Source organism: Octodon degus, unplaced genomic scaffold, assembly GCF_000260255.1.
Source record: "Octodon degus isolate 3935 unplaced genomic scaffold, OctDeg1.0 scaffold00045, whole genome shotgun sequence".
NCBI classification, from domain to species: domain Eukaryota; kingdom Metazoa; phylum Chordata; class Mammalia; order Rodentia; family Octodontidae; genus Octodon; species Octodon degus.
In genome coordinates, this window is record NW_004524621.1 from 11,115,683 (window position 1) to 11,135,046 (window position 19,364).

Sequence of the window (19,364 nt, forward strand, 5' to 3'; positions counted from 1 at the left end):
CCAGGAAATCTACATCAGATCTTTGGGGCTGTCCTCCTCCTACCATCCGTAATTATGAGGTTTTCGTCCTATACCTGGTCACTGGTATCCCTCAGTCATTAACCCTGTGAGAGCTCACAGTGCACATTGGTATGTATAACCAGCTTTACCAAATTGAATGAAAAGGAGCTTGTGCAAAAAAAATAAATAAATAAATAAAAGGTTGTCAAGCTGTTATGTAAGAGATTAGTGTAATTGTGAAATGTTCTATACAGTATCAAATATATAAAGCTTTCCATATTGAATGTACATTATACAGATCATTCATATGTGTACATAAAATTTTAAAAATAAAGGGAATTGACTGCTTTGTTAATGATTAAAAAAAAACCAAATATTGCTTTATTTGCATAAGGAAGCACTGATGAATACACAAGAACCTAATATAAGTGGTTCTCTATATGGGAGCAGATGTGGACGAGGTTGGAGTACTGAAGCATGACTTTCCAATATGTATCTTTTTAAATGAATCATTTATTAATAAAAAGTGAAATATAACCCAATAGAAAATGGACAAAATAAAAAATAAATAAAAAAAAAAAAAGAAAATGGACAAAGACCTCAAGTAAATAGTTTTCAGAAAAAGAGATATAAAAGGCCAGTTAGTATGAAGAGATTATCAATCTCACTTAAAATTAAGGAAGGATAGGTAACAAAATACAATTTTTCATCTAAAAGGCTGGCAAAGATGATAAGATTGATATGATAGTCTCGCAGGAATGTGGCAAATAGGCAGTTTCTACTGTAGGTAGAGATAAAAATGAATATAATTTTTTATTACAATGGGCAATCTGATAATATGTATTATAATTTTTAACATATTTGACTTTTAGGCTGACCAACTTGCTTCTAAGAAGCTCTCATGTGCCAAGTTATATGTATAATCATGTTCATTCAGGACCATTTACTGTAGAGAAACACTATAGACATTTTGTGTTCACGGTAGAAGACTTAAATAATTTAAGGTTTATCAATATAAGGAAAACAATGCCACTGTGAAATAAACAAGATATATATATATATATATATTATAATAGATGTCTAACTATCAAAGATCATTGTGAAGGACTAGTGAGATAGCTCAGCAGACTAAGTGCCTACTTTGGCAAGCACAGGGACCAGGGTTTGATACCTGGTCCCACATGCCGCACCAACCCTGCCCCCACAGTGTGCTGAGCCAGCCACGGAATCCAGGTGTGGTAGCACACACTGGTAATCCCAGTGTTGGGGAGGCTGAAAACAGGAAGATCACTATAAATCCCAGCTGCATAGTGAGACCCAGTACCAAATACATAAAGTGAAAATAAAACAAAAAAACCAAAGATAATTGTGCAGCCATGCTTTCATTTGTGCAAGAAAAAGGAAAAACATTTCTTTTCTAGGAGTTATATATAAATCCAAAGTCTGAGACATTTTCGCCTGAGTTTAGGCACTGGATTAATTTTGGTTTGAACCCTACTGCACCACTTATCCAGGAGTTTAGGAGAAAGCAGAATCTATGTTGTTGGGTCTATATCTACAGTGAACTCTCTGCCTCCCCAACGAAGGGGAATATTGCAGGGGAAGGCCCCTTTTCAGATAGTCAGAGGGGAGGTACTCACTGGATATTCAAAAGAGGTGGTGAGATTTCTGTTGTTGGCTTGCAGAACTCTCTCATTTTCTGAAAACAGAGGACAGAAACAATGAGAATCATACCTCTCTATGGATTAGTCTAGCTGCTGGCTGCTAGTGAAAACTTCATGAAGTTCTCGCATTTTCTCATTGAGATATCTTTGAAAATGAAAATTTCTCTCTTTATTCAAAGAATCAAGAAATACAATAAAAGGGGCCAGGCATGGTGGGGCACATCTGTAATCCCAGTACTTGGGAGGCTGAGGCAGGAGGATATTCCAAGTTTGAGACCAGCCTGGCCTATGTAATGAGTATAAGGGCAGCCTGAACTACATAGCAAGACCCTGTCTCAAAATCAAACCAAAGGGGCTGGGGAGATGGTTCAGTGGAATAAGCACGTCCCTGGCAAATGCAAGGGCCTGAGTTCAATCCCCGGTTAAAAAAAAAAAAAAAAAAAAAAATCAAACCAAACAAACAAATCCCAAAAAGAAATACAGTAAAAGGGAAATCCTCAAGTTCAAGCTTTCTTGAGGCAACAGGACAAATATATTCTGAGGAACCTATATATTAACACTTTTCCAGCGCCTCCTTGATTATTTGTCTTAGACATTACTGCCAAACACAGACACCCACAGCCCCTCTGCTTTTTTCTTTTTTGGATACAGGGTCTTCCTGTGCAGTTTCAACTGTTCTCAAACACAACGTGTAGCCCAGGCTAGCCTTGAATTTACAGGGATCCTCTTGCCTCAGCCTCCCCTTAGGTGTTATGATTACAGGTATGCATCACTATGCCTGGCACAAACCTAGCCCTTTCTTGCAAGTCAATTCCAGCAACTTATATCTTAGGATATCTGATGCTTTTTTTTTTCTTTAAATTAATTTATTGAGAAAGAAATAGTAATGAGACAGTTTCAAAACAGGTCAGTAGGACAGTTACAATAATTAATACATTGCATATTGTTGTCTTTCTAATAGTCATTCATAGTACAAGATACAAACATGATATCTTGTCTAAGCACTGTTAGTACAAATCTTTCTTCTCATTGAACTAAGACAAAGTAGCTGCATATCCATTCTATTTTTGCATATACACAATATATATGTATATTTTTTCACTACAAAATGGTCTTTCATTTATATCCCCCTTTTTTGTTTACTTTTGTCATAGCATTCCATTGCCATTCAACTATTGTAGGTGCATGAATTCAGCTAATAATCCAACATAGTCCAGTAGACCATAATATTAGTGGGTTACCTTCAGGACCAGCAATGTCAGAAATTGTTGACTTGAGGCTTTTACAACTCAGCATATTAATATGGCATTACTTTTTATATGTCGTGTTTATACTTTTCTGCTGGATGGTTAAGACCAAGATAAAACAAGACCTATATAATAAATCTGATGCTTTTTTCTAAGCCAGTTTTTCCTAAACTTTCTGGGAAATATACGAATTGATAGACATGGATACATATTTTGTACATGTATGAAATATATTTTATATAAATATATACTTCATATAAAATATTATATATTTTTCCAAGGCAAGCCACAGAAACTAGAATTTCTCTTCCCCATAGGAGGTTGTAGAAACTCCTGTCTTTCTTAAAGCTGGCCATAAGAAAATTCTCTGACCTATTTTGTCTGATAATAAGTTATAAGACACCCCCTTATTTAACCATGCTCTATTCCATGCCATAGAGGAAAGAATTTTTCCTGAACAAGGCCAGGAAGAGTATGACAACAAAGAGTCACATATACGTGGCCACAGAAATGTAAAGTTCAGATAGAGAAGAGGCACACAATGATTTTTAAAAGATGAAAGTAGTTCAATATAAAAACCTACTGACTGAGCTGCGGAGATAGCTCAGTAGAGTAAGCACCTGCCTAGCAAACGCAGGGTCCTGAGTTCAATCCCTGGTACAAAAAAACAAACAAACAAACAACCCTAATGATTACATGAAAATAGTCAAATCATATATTACCACATGATGAGGCAGGAGACAGCACCAAAGATGAAAGGGAATCCTCTGAGGAAGGATCTTGCATCAGATGGTGCCTTTGGCATATAAGAGAGAAAATGTTGATCTATACTCAGTTTCTTAGTCTCTTTTTCAGTACTAGGAATTGAACTCGGGACCTTGCCAGGTAGGTGCTTCTTAAGTACCATGTTCAGATAAAAGTGGGTTGGTGCCACAGACCTGCCTGGCTGGAAGGGATCATTCCCAGCATTGGCTACAGCCTGGAAACAGTCATTCCTTTAGGTATTAACCACTATCTCTACCTACTTTTTTCTCAGGAGACAGTCAACCTCTGCAGAAAAATATGTAGCCAAGGTCACTTTAGCAAGCATGTGCCAGGTGACTCTCATCACTTTAATCCTTTTCCTTTCATAGGCCTTGCTGAATTTCTCCACCTAGTCTATTAGCAAACATGTCTATGCAGTGAAGTGCTTATAAAACACTAAAAGGATAGAGTTTGGAGAACTTCTTGACAAATCAACATGTAGAAACTTGCATGGGGCCGGGGAGATAGCTCAGTGGAATAAGTGCTTCCCTGGCAAGCGCAAGGGCCTGAGTTCAATCCCCAGTTCTGAAAAAAAAAGAAAAAGAAAAGAAACTTGCATGAAGGTGAATGAGGCCTGTACATGTGCTGGGAGGACTGTGTACCCCAACTCCATGGGGATAAAATCTCCTGCACTCAAGACTCCTCCAGACCTTTCATTATATCTCTTCATCTGGCTTCTTATATCCTTTTGTATAAATCAGTAAATTTAAGTATAATGCTTCCCTGATTTGCTCTAACAAATAATGGATTCTGAGAAGGGCATCATGGGAAACTCAATTAGGATTTGGTCAGTCAGAAGTTTCAGAGGCCCACCCAGACTGGCATCTGGGTGTGAAGTAGGGCTGCTTGGACTAAGCCTTCAAACCTGCAGGATCAAATACAGTCAACTTGCAGATAGTGTTAGAAGTGAATTGGGGCCAAGTGTGGTGGTGCACGCCTGTAATCCCAGCACCCAGGAGGCTGAGGTAGGAGAATCACTGCAAGTTTAAGGCCACCCAGGGCTACAAAGTGAGTTGAAGGACAGCCTGAATTGCATAATGAAACCCTGTCTCAAAAAGACAAAAGAAAAAAAGTGAACTGGATTAGAAGATACCAGTAGCTGGTATCTACTGCTGCAGAATTGCCTCTTTGCTGGTTGGGAGAAAACCTCATACTTTTTAGGGTCACAAAAGTCTTCTATATTGATGGCAATGTGAGTACAGAGGGAAAGGAATCATTTTCACTGACACGCTTGCTTAAACAAATTTCATGGAAGCAAGTGTGCTGGACACTGGGAGAGGAGAGTGGGGATGGGGATAAAAAGGTGAATAAGGCAGAGACCTGGAATTCAAAGGATGTTAGTGTACCAGGAGTGAGTCAGATCACTGTAATACCTAGTGCACTCATCATATCAAAACACAGAGGTGTTAAAACTGTTAGCAATAGTAAGCCTATTAATATATTATGAAAAAGCTAAATATTCCGATCATTCCTCAGCTTCTGTCTATAAATGAATGTATTCTGGGACCCTTATGGATACTAAAATCCATGATGTTTAAGTGTCTTATATGAAACAAGGTATTTACATGTAATCTATGCACATTTTTTTGTATTCTTTTTTTTTCCCCCAGTAGAACTGGGGATTGAACTCAGGCCCTGCCAGGCAAGCACTTATTCTACTGAGTTATCTCTCTGGCCTCCTTTAAATAATATCTAAATGATATATATCTAATTCAATTTAAATGCTATATAAATACTTGTTATATTGTATTGTTTAGGGAATAATAACAAGTCTCCACATGTTCAATACAGAAACGATTTTTTTCAAATACAGTATTTTCAATCATGATTAGATGAATCCATGAATTTGGAACCATAGATATTGAGGGACAACTATATAATATATATAAATTGATATAAAGCTAATAGATATTTCTGTACTGAATGTTTGTTCCTGTAGTCTCTTTAATTCTTCCTTGGTTTAATGAGTATTTAATTGGGTTCCTTGCAGGGACTGGGCCTTGTGCTAGGCTTTAGGGTTATCAGATGAAGAAAACATCATCCTTATCTTCAGATTCCTAATCCTAGTGGGAAAGTTGAGCACTTTTTTGGGGGGAGGGTCTTTTGAGTCAGGGTTTTACTATGCAGTTCAGGTTGGCCTAGAACTGACTTTGTAGGATGGTCTGAACTCACAGTAATCCTCCTGCTTCAGTCTTCCAAGTGCTGAGTCCTAGTGGAAAGATTAAGAAATTCCCACAGGATGGTACCTACCAGTATTTGTAATCCCAGATACACAAGCTGAGGCAGTGCATCTGAAATTCAAGGACAGCCTGGGAAATTTATCAAGACCATTTCTCAAAATAAAAGTGCTGAGGGCATGACTTTACACTTACTTGGTTCAATCCCAGTACAACACACACACACACACACACATACACACACACGCACACACACTCATGTACACATATGTAGGGTGGAATGCAAGTCTCCCCCCACCCTTTTTGTTTGTCTTGTGGTACTAGAGATTAAATCCAGGGCCTCATGCATGCTAGGCAAGCACTCTACCACTTAGCTACAACTCCAGCCCCCCTCCTCTTTTGTATTTAGTACAAGGTCTACAGGGTCTCACTATGCAGATTGGACTCATAGTGATCCTCTTGTTTACAGCCACCCAAGAGTTCAAATTACAGGCACACACTACCATGCCCAGTCTCAATCACCATCTCAGTGCACCCTGGGGGCAGGGCCAGCATGGTAGGAACAGGGATTGAAGTCCTGGCCCCTGTGTCTGCCTAAGCAGCTGCTTTAATCCACTGAGCTATTTGGCTGGCCCTCTTGCCCTTTTTTTTTTTTTTGGTACTGGGAATTGAACTCAGGACCTTCTGTTTCCCCTTTTCTTTATATTCTTTGTATTCTGTGAAATTTAGTTAAGCAAGTGTATCAGTGAAAATGATTTCTCACCCTCTGTACTCACAATGCCATCAATATAGAAGATTTTTGTGACCCTAAAATGTATGAGGTTTTTTCCCAACCAGCAAACAGGCAATTCTGCAGCAGCAGATACTAGCTACTGGTGTTCTCTAATCCAGTGCACTATTTTCTTTTGTCTTTTTGAGACAAGGTTTCATTATGCAGTTCAGGCTCTCCTTCAACTCATTTTGTAGCCCTGGGTGTCCCTAAGCTTGCAGTGATTCTCCTGCCTCAGCCTCCTGGGTGCTGGGATTACAGGCGTGCACCACCACACTTGGCCCCAATTCACTTCTAACACTATCTGCAAGATGATAATATCTGATCCTGCAGGTTTGAGGGCTTATTTGAAGCCAAGGCTGGGAATGATTCTTCGTATTTCTTAAATCTCTGTATTCCCCTGCTCAGCACAGCATAAGACCCTAGGTTAGTAAAGATTTGTTCAATGAAAAAACACATAGGTACAAAGATGCTTATAAACATGTTCTGCCAAACTGAGTTCAGATTTCTGTCCAAACTTCTCAGTGAGGAATAATCATCTTCCTGAAAGAGGATCTACATAATCACAGAACATCAGGGCTGATGGAAACCTCAGTTAAAGCTAATTCTTCACTGACCTCTGATGCTGAAGTCAGTAAACAGGAGTGCATTCAGCATGGTGGGAGAGAGTATGAAGGGTCCAGTGTCAGGAAGAGCTTGGGTAGAAAGATCACTAAAGTCCTGAATGTTGGGCCAAGTCCAGTCCTGTTGTAGTTGTCCCATGCCTCCGCCCACCATCCTTTTGAGCTTCACTGATTCTAAGACAGATGGGGACCACCATGCTGGGGCAGCAGCCTGAGACCCCCCAAATAAGACCCCAGGACCCTATAAACTATTACCCTTTGTAACATGGCATGTTTTGACAGATATGTCATGGAACTCTGCTAGAACCATAGAAGTGAACATTTTCATGAAATGAGAAATTGTTGCCAAGAAAAAAACCTAAATAAGCCCATTAGCTTTAGTTGCTCTTAGTCAACTTTTAAAAATCACTAATTGTGAAGGTCATGCCGCATGGCCATACATTGCCAATTTCCAATAGCTTTGCTGAAAAGTAACACCTCCGAGGTGTGGGTTATAACACTTTGCAAAACCTTAAATGAAGGCACATGTGCTAAATCACCAGCTCTTCATTTGAATCTACAGATACCTGATAGGTGATATCTAAAACGGGATGAAAGACTTGCTATCTCTGTCATCCTTTGTGTCTGTCTCCTTTGCTTTCTTAACCCTTGGGTCAGTTTCTGCAATGCAGGCCTAACTTGATCATTGCCCGCTGGAGCAGGTATATGTTTCTTGTACCTCACCCTTGTGCTTTTTCCATAACTCAAGCCCTGAAAGTTTCTATAAGGATAGAATGTTTATACAAGCTGATGACACCAGGTGTAAAAGTAATTCAGTGGTTCCTGGACAAAGCTGGCCCTGTTAGCCCACTAAACATAAGGCCGGGATGTTTCTGCACAAGAAACAAAACGAAATAAATCTTCAGGAACCATGCTCTCGAAAGTGGAAATTACCAGGCTTTAGGCCATTTCAACAAAAACGTGTTACTGTGTTCTGTCAGCAGCCTGGTCCTTTTCTCCCTATTGCAGGCTCCCTTTAGCTGAAGCTCCAGTACATCTGAAATTCCTTCTGGCTACCGCTCCCTATAAAGCTTTGTGTGTTCTTGCACTATTTGGCCCAGTCTCATTGGTCAAAACATCCCACCATCAATATCACTCTATCTGAGTTTTGTGAAAACAAGACTAGAATTGTTAAAAGACCAGGCCCTGAAGAAAATAAAAATTGGTTTGGCTGACTTAATTCAGGATATGCTTAAAAACTAACACCTTACCCCTCCCTGTTCTTCTCTGCAACTTTAGGCTTCTTTCCTCTCTAAGGCAGAGGCAACAAGAACATCATTCATTTTAGGAGCGCTTTGTTTCCCATTCCAAACTCATTTGGAATGCAGGACAAATGATTTCTCATCAAAGTGGAAGAGGTAATCAGTCCTGCTTTTTTTTTTTTTTTTTGCGGAACTGGGGATTGAACTCAGACCCTTGTGCTTGCCAGGAAGCACTTATTCCACTAAGCCATCTCCCTGGCTCCTTTTTTTTTGTATTTTAGGGAAGGGTCTACAGGGTATTCTGGGTCTCACTACTAGATCGGGCTCATAGTGATCCCCTGTTTACAGTCTCCCAAGAGACTGGAATTACAGGCGTGCACCACCACACCTAGTCTCAACTGCCATCTCAGTATGCCCCAGGGGCAGGCCCCACATGGCAGGCCCAGGGATCGAACCCCAGGTCCCTGCACCTGCTTGCAGGTGCTTTAATCCACTGAGCTATTTGGCTGGCCCAATCTGTCCTGTTTGATTTAATTGTTAGACAATACTTTCAATGCTGCTCAATCACAAAACCTTCCTTGTAGCGAACAGGGGCGGGGAAAGTATATTAAAGGTCATCAGTGAGAAACAGAATGCCTGTAACCCCAGCAATTGAGAGGCTGCGACGGGAAGACTGAAAATTTGCACCAAGCTTGGGAGACATAGCAAGAATTTATGGTGGAGAAGAGAGGAGAGAGGAGGAAGAGCAGGGAGAGGGAAGAGGGAGGAGGAGGAAAGAGGGAGGGGGAAAAGGAGGGTAAGAAGGAGGGAGGGAAGGCAAGAGGGAGGGAGGGAGGGAGAAGAAGGGAGAAAAGAAAGGAGGAAGGCAAGGAGAGAGGAAGGGAAAGAGGGGAGAAAGGAAGGGAAGGGAAGGGAAGGGAAGGGAAGGGAAGGGAAGGGAAGGGAAGGGAAGAAAAGGAAGGGCTGGAGGAATAGTTTGGTATGATGAGCCTGGGTTCATTCCCAACTACAACAACCAAAAAAAGTGAATTTTGTAGTATATGAGTTATATCATAATACAGTTATTGTTTTAAAAGAAACTATAGAAACCTAGCACTATAGGAACTTAAGAAGAGGTAAAATAGTTGGAGAAGCCTTCACGAAGGACTTGCATTAAATCTGAAAAATTAAATTGGTGGACACAGATGTTCAGGGTATATACCCAGGAAGGATATAATGAAAGATACCACACAGAAAAGCTGCATAGGTACAAAGCTGCAGTAGGTATAAAGCACCTAAAAAAGGGAGGAAATAAGATAATAATTTCAGGCCTCTAATGTTAGGCTAATGAAAAATCCCAGAAATATTTTGAGCAAGGAAAAAGATGATAAAGCTAGAATTTCAGAAATATTAATATGATAGATTTACAGGGAAATATATTGATTGTACACACAAAAACACTTGAAAGACTGCTATTATACAGTCAACATCTGAAGTGAAGAATGCCTGAACTAGAGGGTGGTAAAAAGTCAAAAAGGTAGGTGAGCAAGATGCTGAAATTAGGTGTTACTCAGTCTGTGCACTGTAAAATTTCCAAATGTAATAGGCCTGAATATTTGGAATATTCAAAATAGTGGTACCTGACAAATAATAGGCTTTGCAATTATTTTGCTGAGCACTCTGGCCAATTGAATAAAATCTTGAGTGGACTAATACGAACTGCTCCTTGATCAAAACATCAGAGCATTAACGCTATCTGCAGTAGGTAGTCTTCATCTTAAAGGGTTTAATGCCTGGAAAACTGGTTTCAATTTTTTTTTCCCTTGGTAAAATTTTTGGCTTTTAAAATAACCCAGTTATAAACACTCAGGTTCTTGATGATCTTCCTGAATGAAAGCATCAAGTTCTTACAAATTATTTTCTGCCACAATCATTTACCAGCTGTTTACCATGTAGCAGATGTTGTGCTTTACAATACAACCTCCTCCCAGCAACCTTACTGGTAACAGTACCAGTATCCTTGCCTGGTAGATGAGGAACCCTGTAGCACAGAGAAATTCAGAGATTTGCCCAAGAAAACATAGTAAGTGGTGGAGCTATAATTCAAGCCGAGACCATATATCTCCAGGATCTACTCTCTTGAGCAGTATGCCCCCTGTGTGATCTTTACCTCTTGGCACTTATTGCATATATAATTTGGTATTTCTCTGCAATATTAAAGTGATATTCATTAATTAAATTATAAACCTCCTTAAGATAATTTCCTTAGGTTGGCCAGACAGCTCAGCAGACTAAAGCACCTGTTTAGGCAGGCACAGGGACAGGGGTTCCAACCCCAGCATGCCAGGCTGGCCCTGCCCAGGGGTGCACTGAGGGGGCAACTGAGATGGCATGGCACGTGCCTGTAATCCCAGCATTTGGGAGGCTGAAAACAGGAGGATCGCTATGAGTCCAATCTGTGTAGTAAGACCCTGTAGACCCTGTACTAAAATACATTAAAAAAAGATAATTTCCTTAAGAGCTAGTATTTTGTCTAGTTGTTATTGTTTTGTCTATCCCTATTACAGTGACTGGCACTCATTTGGTAATCAATAAATATTTGCTGAGTTCATACATAACTGTTACATTTGCCCAGAACTTAGTATTCCCTGAAGTATTGTGCTCTGTGTATTTTCTGGTTATGAGAAATAGGTCCTCTGCTTACTCCCTTTTCACTGTCCTGAGGGTAGAACTCCCTGGCTTCCCCTCTCAGGGGTGTTCCTTGACTTCCTCCTTTTGGAAGGAGGGTTGGTGCCTTTGGAATGGGCTTCCTCCAGAAAGGAGTCAGAGAAGTGCCCAAAGGCAGAAAGCAAAGAATGTAAAACATGCCTTTTAATCAGTAAACTAATTTCATTCTCTACTCCCTTGCCATTCCTCAAAAGGAAGCACAAACTTGGACTTAAATTTGCCTTGTTTTTTCAAAACTTTATCCAGAATTTTTTAATTTTTTTAATGGCAGTTCCATTTTGCAAGATAGGCTGGGTGCTCTGTTAGCACCCGGATTCACCCAAGGAGGTCTTAGACTTTTGTGGAAATCCTCTCTAATGTATTTTACTTCTTGGCAATCAAATTTAAGTTAATGACTATAATCTGTTAGGCAAAAAGCATCTAATATTAGAAACAAGTGAAAGAAATTATTGGGTGATCTTAACACAGTGCTGAGTCGTTTATACAACACAGCCAGATCCATTTGCTCTGTCCACAAGAAGCCTGCAGAGAAGGGCTTCATGGGCCTTGGCAACTTCCTTTCACATTGATCACCTTTTCTGAGCAGGAGACAGTTGTAAGGGATAGAAGAGAAAGAATTCAAGGTTTCCTGGTAAATTTCAAGATACAGAAAAGTATAAGATAGGAAATGATAACTACACAAAGTTAGAATTATCAGATGACAAAGCAGGAGTGCTTGTATTTGATAAGTATTTATCAAGTATTTACTTCTTCAAATATATTGCTCTTCCTGGTCATTTGTTTGGAAGGCTAATAATTTGATTGGTAGGTTGGGTCTATTTCTCTACCATACTTATATGTCATGTCTACTTGAGTGTATACAAGTACACAGACACACTTTTCAGAGACAGTAATAACACTGACTTAGATTGCTTTTCCTGAGTCCACCTACCTCCTCCATTTCTTCTGTCCTTACTTTGCTCTTCAGATACAGACATTGCAAAATAGAACCAACTACAATTCCATGGAATTTCTGTAAAAATAAAAAGATATACAATGAGAATTATCCATGCTGACATGGTTTCATTCAAACATGTGCTTATTGGGGCTGGGGAGATGGCTCAGTAGAATAAGTGCTTCCCTGGCAAGCGCAAGGGCCTGAGTTCAATCCCCGGTTCCGCAAAAACAAAACAAAACAAAACAAAACAAAAAAAAAAACATGTGCTTATGAAACTTGGAACTTGACCCCTGATCTACTCCTAATATGCATATGGCAGATTTCAGAACTTACATTTATCCTCATTATAGAACTATATTTTCAACAGTTGTAAGACGTATTTTACCTCCTGGCAACCTAATATAAATTGATGACTACAGTCTGTCAGAAAAAAAGTCATCTAACACTAGAAACAGGTAAAAGAAATTATTGGATGATCTTAATGCAGTTCTGGTTTGTTTATACTTTTAATAGTTCCACTGATTAAATAACCTTTAAAACACTGAAGTTGGGCATGGTGGTGAATGCCTGTAATCCCACCACTCTGAGAGGCTGAGACAGGTGAGCACAAGTTTAAGCCCATACTGGACAACTTAGCTAAATCCTACCTCAAAAAGCAAAAATGGCTGAGGTTGTTTTAGTGCAAAGGTCACAGGTTCAATCCCTAGTCCTACTCCTCCAATTCATGGTATTCCATTGAAGAATAAGCTATGACTTATTTTATTTGATCCTCTATGGTTAGTCATTTCTAAGTTTGTATTATAAAAGCTTTTGATATTAATGAAGATAATGTTCTTTTCATACTTAACTTTTCATATTCTTAGGCTATTTTAAAACCATTTCTTACTAAAAAAAATATAGTTCCATTGATAGAACTATTTTTAAGACACTACAGGGAACAATTTTTTTTTTTTCCAGTACCGGGGATTGAACTCAGGACCCTCACTTGCCAGGCAAGCGCTTATTCTACTGAGCTATCTCCCCGGCCCCTACAAGGCACAAATTAACTTGTTGAGTTTTACCCAATAGAGATACAAATACTTTATGTCTAATAGAAAAGATAACTTTAAAGTTTATATAACTTATTGCACTTTAGGATATTAATTCATTCCATATACAATTTAGAAGTTTTAACATTTCTGTATCAAATCAACTAAACATATAGCTTCTAAATTTTCATTTGAATTGGTCTTAACATCTTACTAATTCCTTCATTAATGAATTAGATAATATTTTTGATACTGTTCTTTTTATAATTATATAAAACATGTTTTTGGCAATCTTTTTTGGGACCCCTCCTATCTCAGGAGCTACTCTTATCCCCCATTCCTATTCCCACTTAATTTCTCCAATACATTTTTCTACTCCTAAACTCCGTTGTTCTTTAGAATTCATTCTTTGACTTCAGGAGACACAAACTCAGCATATTTGACATCTAATATTTCCCCTCTATAATCTTGGAGATCCCATATAGATACTTGAAAGGACACTACATGTTTCCTGAGATCCAGATCCAGTCCTTACTTTGTTTTTCTTGTACTAAGACAAAGCTACTATTGCTCAAACAATTACTAGCCACGTCTTCCACATAAAGGATCCATTCAAGCCTCAGTTATTTCCCATTCTTTATCAAGTAGTGCGATACTGATGAAATGGTGAGATTATTTCCATGTCAGACTGAAGATTAGGAAAAAAACAGAACTTTATTAATAAAGCTAGCCCCTGGACATAAGGCTAGCCACCAGACACTTCCAGGGTTACAGATCTTAAATGTCTGGCTGGTGTCTGAAAGTGCTTTCCTGATCCTTACAGATCAGAAACATGTCCCGCCTCCTTCTTTGTTTTGTCCCTCCTTAAATACCTTCTTGGTTTCCTTGGTTTCCATGGCAACCATGATGGAATGCAGTAGTTGTTGGCTCAAGAAGTCACAGGCTTCTTTGTAATAAGTTCTGTTTTCCTCTTATCTCTTTTACAACATCTTAACAAGGGTGGGGAAGGAGTGTGGGAGTGAGGCATCTTAGGTAGGATCATGTAGAGCTGACTCTGACTTAGTATCTCTTATCTTTAAGGTGGATTAAAGGCTAAACTAGAGCTTCTTTTGCTAGGATAAAGTTAACCCAATTGGGAGGCACCATCCCCTACATTGGTGCTTTGGCATGGTGTATTTTCTACTTTGTTTTTGTCCATAAAGATGAGTTAGTTTTTACTAAGCTTGTCTCAACTGTTTTGCACATAGTAGATTTCTCTTGTTTCTTGGTCGTGGTATTGGGGATAACCAGGGCATTCACACTGAGTTACATCCCACCACTACTCATCTATCATTTATCTAATTTAATTTTTTTTTAACATTCAGGATTTTTATTTAATTTTTCTAGCAGACAATTTATATACCTCTTTCACCCTTTCCTTTAAGTTAGTGTGATAATTCTATAATAAACTACTTAAAGAGAAGCTTTGGTCAAGAATGGAATGAAATCGCAAAAACAAAACAAAACTGCTGTTTTTAAAAAACCAACACTTTCACCAATTATATTCAAACAAAAACACAATATTTGCGTGGGATGTTACAGTGTTTCCTTGGGCTGGCTTTCCTCACCTTCATGCGAAGGAAGGAACGGCAGGGCGGTGCTCGGCTGCCACTCTCATGCTGGGTGGCAGGTCCGCTCAGCTTCACATTATTCGGAGGCCCTGGATTGAGGACTCTAAGGTCTTGAAATCCCAAATTGTCATGGCTCCATCAATGCCAGTAGTACAAAATTTGCGACAATCTTGCTTGTCCACCTCATAAATAGACACTTGAGTGATGCTATTCTGGTGCAGTGTCTCCAAAGCTGTATTGCGGTCCTCAGTGGTCGCTCTCTTGTCCATGTTGCGGAATCGTTCCATGGCAGACATATTACGCTGAATGCTCTGTTTTGGAATGTCAAGCTTGGACACGAAGGTCAAGCAACCGCGGTCATCATAGTTAAAGAGCATTGGACAACAGTCATGGCCGGCAGCCACAACGCTGTTCTTGGAGACAAATGACACACTCAGGAGTGGCAGAAACTCAGTTTTCAGAGTGGAGACCTGCACACTTTTTGAGGCATCAGCAACAGACACGGTGCTGTCATGACTGACCCAAGCCAGGCGGCTCCCACTGGCAGAGAAGCTGACCCCATGGACCCAGCCACCAGTGCCACTGCCACCAAACTCTGACATCAGCTGGCCAAAAGGCATCTTGCTGCCCCAGGGTGTACTGGCTGGCTTTTCATCCACTTCTTTAATGTAGGCAGAAAACACTCTGCATTTGAAATCACAGGATCCTGCTGCCAGCAAAACGTTGTTGGGATGCCAATCCAAGCTGAGGACCGTAGAGCGAATTGGCTTTTTAATGTGCTTACTCACCCACCAGTCATTTTCAGACTCGAAGTAACAAACAGAAATGAGCCATGCTCCACTTCCCACAGCAAATTTGTTCTCTAGAGGGGACCACTTCACAAAAGTGGCTGCATGGTTAATCCTCAAAATCACCAATGTTGGCTTCCAAACACCATCTTTCTGGCTCCAAACGTAGGCATTGCGGTCCGCTCCACAAGTTACAATGCGATCGCTCTTGGGTGCCCAGTCGATCCCTGTGATGTGTCCATTGTGCTCCTTGAGTTCATGAGCTTTCACCCATTGGCTCCCCTTCTTCTTATAGATGTGAACTTCGTGATTATTGGGACTAAGGGCAATCTGGGTACGGTCCCTGTTCCAGGCATGGCAGGTGATTGGCTCTAGTAAAAACTGGTGCAGGGACATATTCTTAGTGTTTTCAAAGAATAGAAACTGAGGTCTGGGTGGTGCAGAGGGGCTTGCAGCGGAGAATTCGCGGACTCCGGTCAGTCGATGCGAACAGGCTCCGGCGGGTGCAGGCGGAGGCCGGAGGCCCTATCTAATTTAATTTTGAGACAGGGTCCTGCTGAGTCACTAAATCACCCAGGTCAGGCTTGAACTTGTGATCTTCCTGCCTCAGTCTCCTAAAATGCTGGGATTGCAGGTATGGCCACTGTGCCCACCAACATACCAGATATTTAACAGATGTTTGAATGAAATTCTAGAAATTCTGTGTCATGCTTTCCTTTAAATACATTTTATTGGTTTTATAATTTGGTGGCCAGGATGAGATAATAGAAGAAGTGCTGACTGGAATTTTGGAAACCTCAGTTGGTTTTTTTGTTTGTTTTAATGTATTTGGTACAGGGTCTACAGGGTCCCACTACGTAGATTGGACTTGTAGTGATTCTCTTGTTTTCAGTCCACCAAGTGCTGGGATTACAGGTGCATACTACATTTCCCAGTCTCAACTGGAGTCTCAGTATGTCTAGGGGGTGGGGACAGCATGGTACTTGGAGGATCGAACCCAGCCACTGCTCTCTGCCTAAGCAGGCACTGTAGTCGCTGAGCTATCTGGCCAGCCCAGGAAACCTCAGTTTTATTCTTAGCTTAGATTCTTAAATCATTTGTACCTAAAGCAAATATCTATCACTTCCCTTCCTTACTGAAGAAAATCACGTAAAACAGAGGCTTTCTGCAGAGTGAGAAGGTTTCCCAGGAGGTACAGCTGAGGATAAAGAGCAAGGAGAAGGTGGAAGAAAGCACTTCCTCTCCATCTGACTAGCTGCCTTTATCTGGAATTTTCTTTCTATTTTCAATGGAGAATAGTTTCTGCTGTTAAAACCATCTGGAGGCGTCTGGGATACATATTTCAAAATTCAAGAACTATAAATACACCAGCATTTTAAAACACAAGCACCTGGAATTTGACAGTTTATAGAGCATTTATGTTTTCTCAGGCTTTTAATCTCATTAATTCTTTTGATATAGATGTCAGTTTGGTTTAGGAGTATAGCTCAGCAATAGAGTGTTTGCCTAACATGTATGAGGCCCTAGGTTCAAACCCCTATACAAAAATTTAAAAATAAAAAGACCTTTTCTTCTGTGACTATGAGATAGAGGCCAAAATTTATGTTTAGTAGGCCTCATGGTGGGAGAAGGCTTGGATTCTGGAAACTCTCAACAGAGAACAAATCATTCAACATGATTGGTGTCAGAACTACTGTGTGAGCAGCACTAAGATGGCTAGAGGTAAAAAAAAAAAATGCCCCTTGTAAGGGTCGAGTCACCGCGAAGGAAGACCCCAAGAGTTGGTCTCTCATGCAAATCACAAAGGGAAAGTTTTATTATCTACATATACGTAGGGCGGTCTGCACACGTAGGAACAGAGTGCGCCTTTAGTGAAACAGGCATAGTTTTTTTAAAGGCGAAAACTACAAATTAGGGTGGGAGCAAGCAAGTTACAGAAGCAGATCGCATTGGTTAGTGTAGGTTGACCTTTAAAATAATTGGTGGATTATAATACCGGATGACCAAATGGAGTAAGTCCGGGGGTAGCTGGGAGGACTAACCTTGTGGTTGTCATATTCCGGGAACATTTTTAAGAAATCGAGGCATTGTGACCTGGGACATCCTGTTGTTATGACTTTCAATAGTGAGGCCTTGGGTTTTGGGAATGTATGTCTCTTGCAAGAATTTAAACAAGGAGAGGGCCAAGGGCAACTTCTTGGCTAACTCAGTGGTTTTAGTTGTTTTCCAAGTAACGTGACCCCATCCAAGGTTTTCTTATGTTCTCTTTGTTTTAGGAACATGGATTGCTCAAGCTTTAGGGCCGTAAACCAGTGAGTGGGTCCTTCTGATTGAAACACATTTTATCTATTTATTTCTATATGTGATCTTAAAATTATTTGGGCTTTACACCCTTACAGAGCAAATGATCAGGGTGAGCTAAGCATATTAGAAAATACATTAGTGCCGCACACTGAGATGGTGATTCAGACTGCGCATGGTGGCGTGTGCCTGTAAATCTCAGCATTTGGGAGGCTGAAAACAGGAGAATTCTTACAAGTTTGATCAGTGTAGTGAGACCTTGTAGGCCCTGTTGCTAAATACATGAAAAAATTATAAAAAAGAAAATACTTTAAGATAACATACTCTAGTATTAGATAAAATTTTAAGTCACATGACTAACACCATAGATACTGAAATTTGTTATCAATTTAACTTCAACTCCTATAAAAACTTTTCCCCACAAGTTCTAGGCCTTCACAATGAGGTACATTCCCAACCCTTTTTATTTTTGAGACAGGCTCTTGCTAAATTACTCAATTGTTCAGGCTGGGCTGGAATATGTGATCCTCCTGTCTCAGTCTACCAGAGTATAGGAATTACAGGCATGTGTCACCACCAAACCCAGATTCAGTATCATTTTTTGGTCTCTCTTCTCTTCTCTTTCCTTCCTTCCTTCCTTCCTTCCTTCCTTCCTTCCTTCCTTCCTTTTCTTTCTTTACTTTGAGACAGGCTCTCACTAAATCACTAAATTCCCCAGGTTAGACTGAAGCTTGTAATCCTTCTGCCTCAGGCTCCTCAAGGGTTGCAATTAAAGGCTGGCACCGCCATTGCCAGCCAGTATCACATTTAACACTGAAAAATTAAAAGTGTTTCCATTAAAGCCAAGAACAAGGCAAGCATCTCTCTCCCAATAGCTGTTATTTAACATTACTTTTACAGTATTTCCAAAGTAATCAGAGGGAGAAGTGGCACATACAAGTTGGAATGGGAGAAGCAACAATGCCAGTATTTGTAGATGATAAAATTCTGTAGCTACAAAATACAATATGATCAGCTGGCAAAAGCAATTTTAAACAGTACAATAACTCAACAGGGTCACTAGCTATAAAATTAATATATAAAAATCAAGATTTGAGGGGACCAAGAGACAGAGAGAGGATGGGGAAAGGAAGAATTAAGATGTGTTATGTACATGTACTAACTCCCCATGAGGAATGTGATCACTATGTACTGATGTGAGCCAATAAAATATGAGCCAATATAAGCCAATAAAAATAAAAGTTTTGACCCTCTTCCACCCACTTGGGACGCCCCCCCACCACTCCCCAGCACCTCCCCAACCCTGCCCCCCGAGTAGGAATTTCTGCCGCATTCTGGGAACCCCCAGACCCAGTCCTAGCCCAGGTCTGGTGAGTGTGTGGGAGAGCTTCCCACTACCTTGTGCCGGTAGGACCTACTACTGGTCCCAGCCCAGGCGCAGCATGGGTGAGACCCTCTTCCACCCCCTT

At 40.2% G+C, this 19,364-nt stretch overlaps 1 protein-coding gene and 1 pseudogene across 3 annotated transcripts in view; both read right to left on the bottom strand.

Annotated features, from left to right (window-relative positions):
* The window catches only part of LOC101590323 (phospholipid-transporting ATPase FetA), a 107,020-nt gene that overhangs the window by 66,109 nt on the left and 21,547 nt on the right, over positions 1-19,364 (bottom strand). The window contains exons 3-4 of one of the 2 annotated variants that reach the window (XM_023715946.1): positions 12,163-12,243; positions 1,641-1,699 (exon numbers count right to left, since the gene is read on the bottom strand). In XM_023715946.1, the coding sequence (XP_023571714.1) occupies positions 1,641-1,699; positions 12,163-12,243 (140 nt within the window). Of the gene's footprint in view, positions 1-1,640; positions 1,700-12,162; positions 12,244-19,364 lie in introns of those variants that run through there. The other variant, XM_023715947.1, reaches the window with a different exon arrangement.
* Positions 14,553-16,113, bottom strand: LOC101568009 (annotated as a pseudogene). The gene has a single exon (XR_001117111.1). The product of XR_001117111.1 is annotated as an actin-related protein 2/3 complex subunit 1A pseudogene (transcript).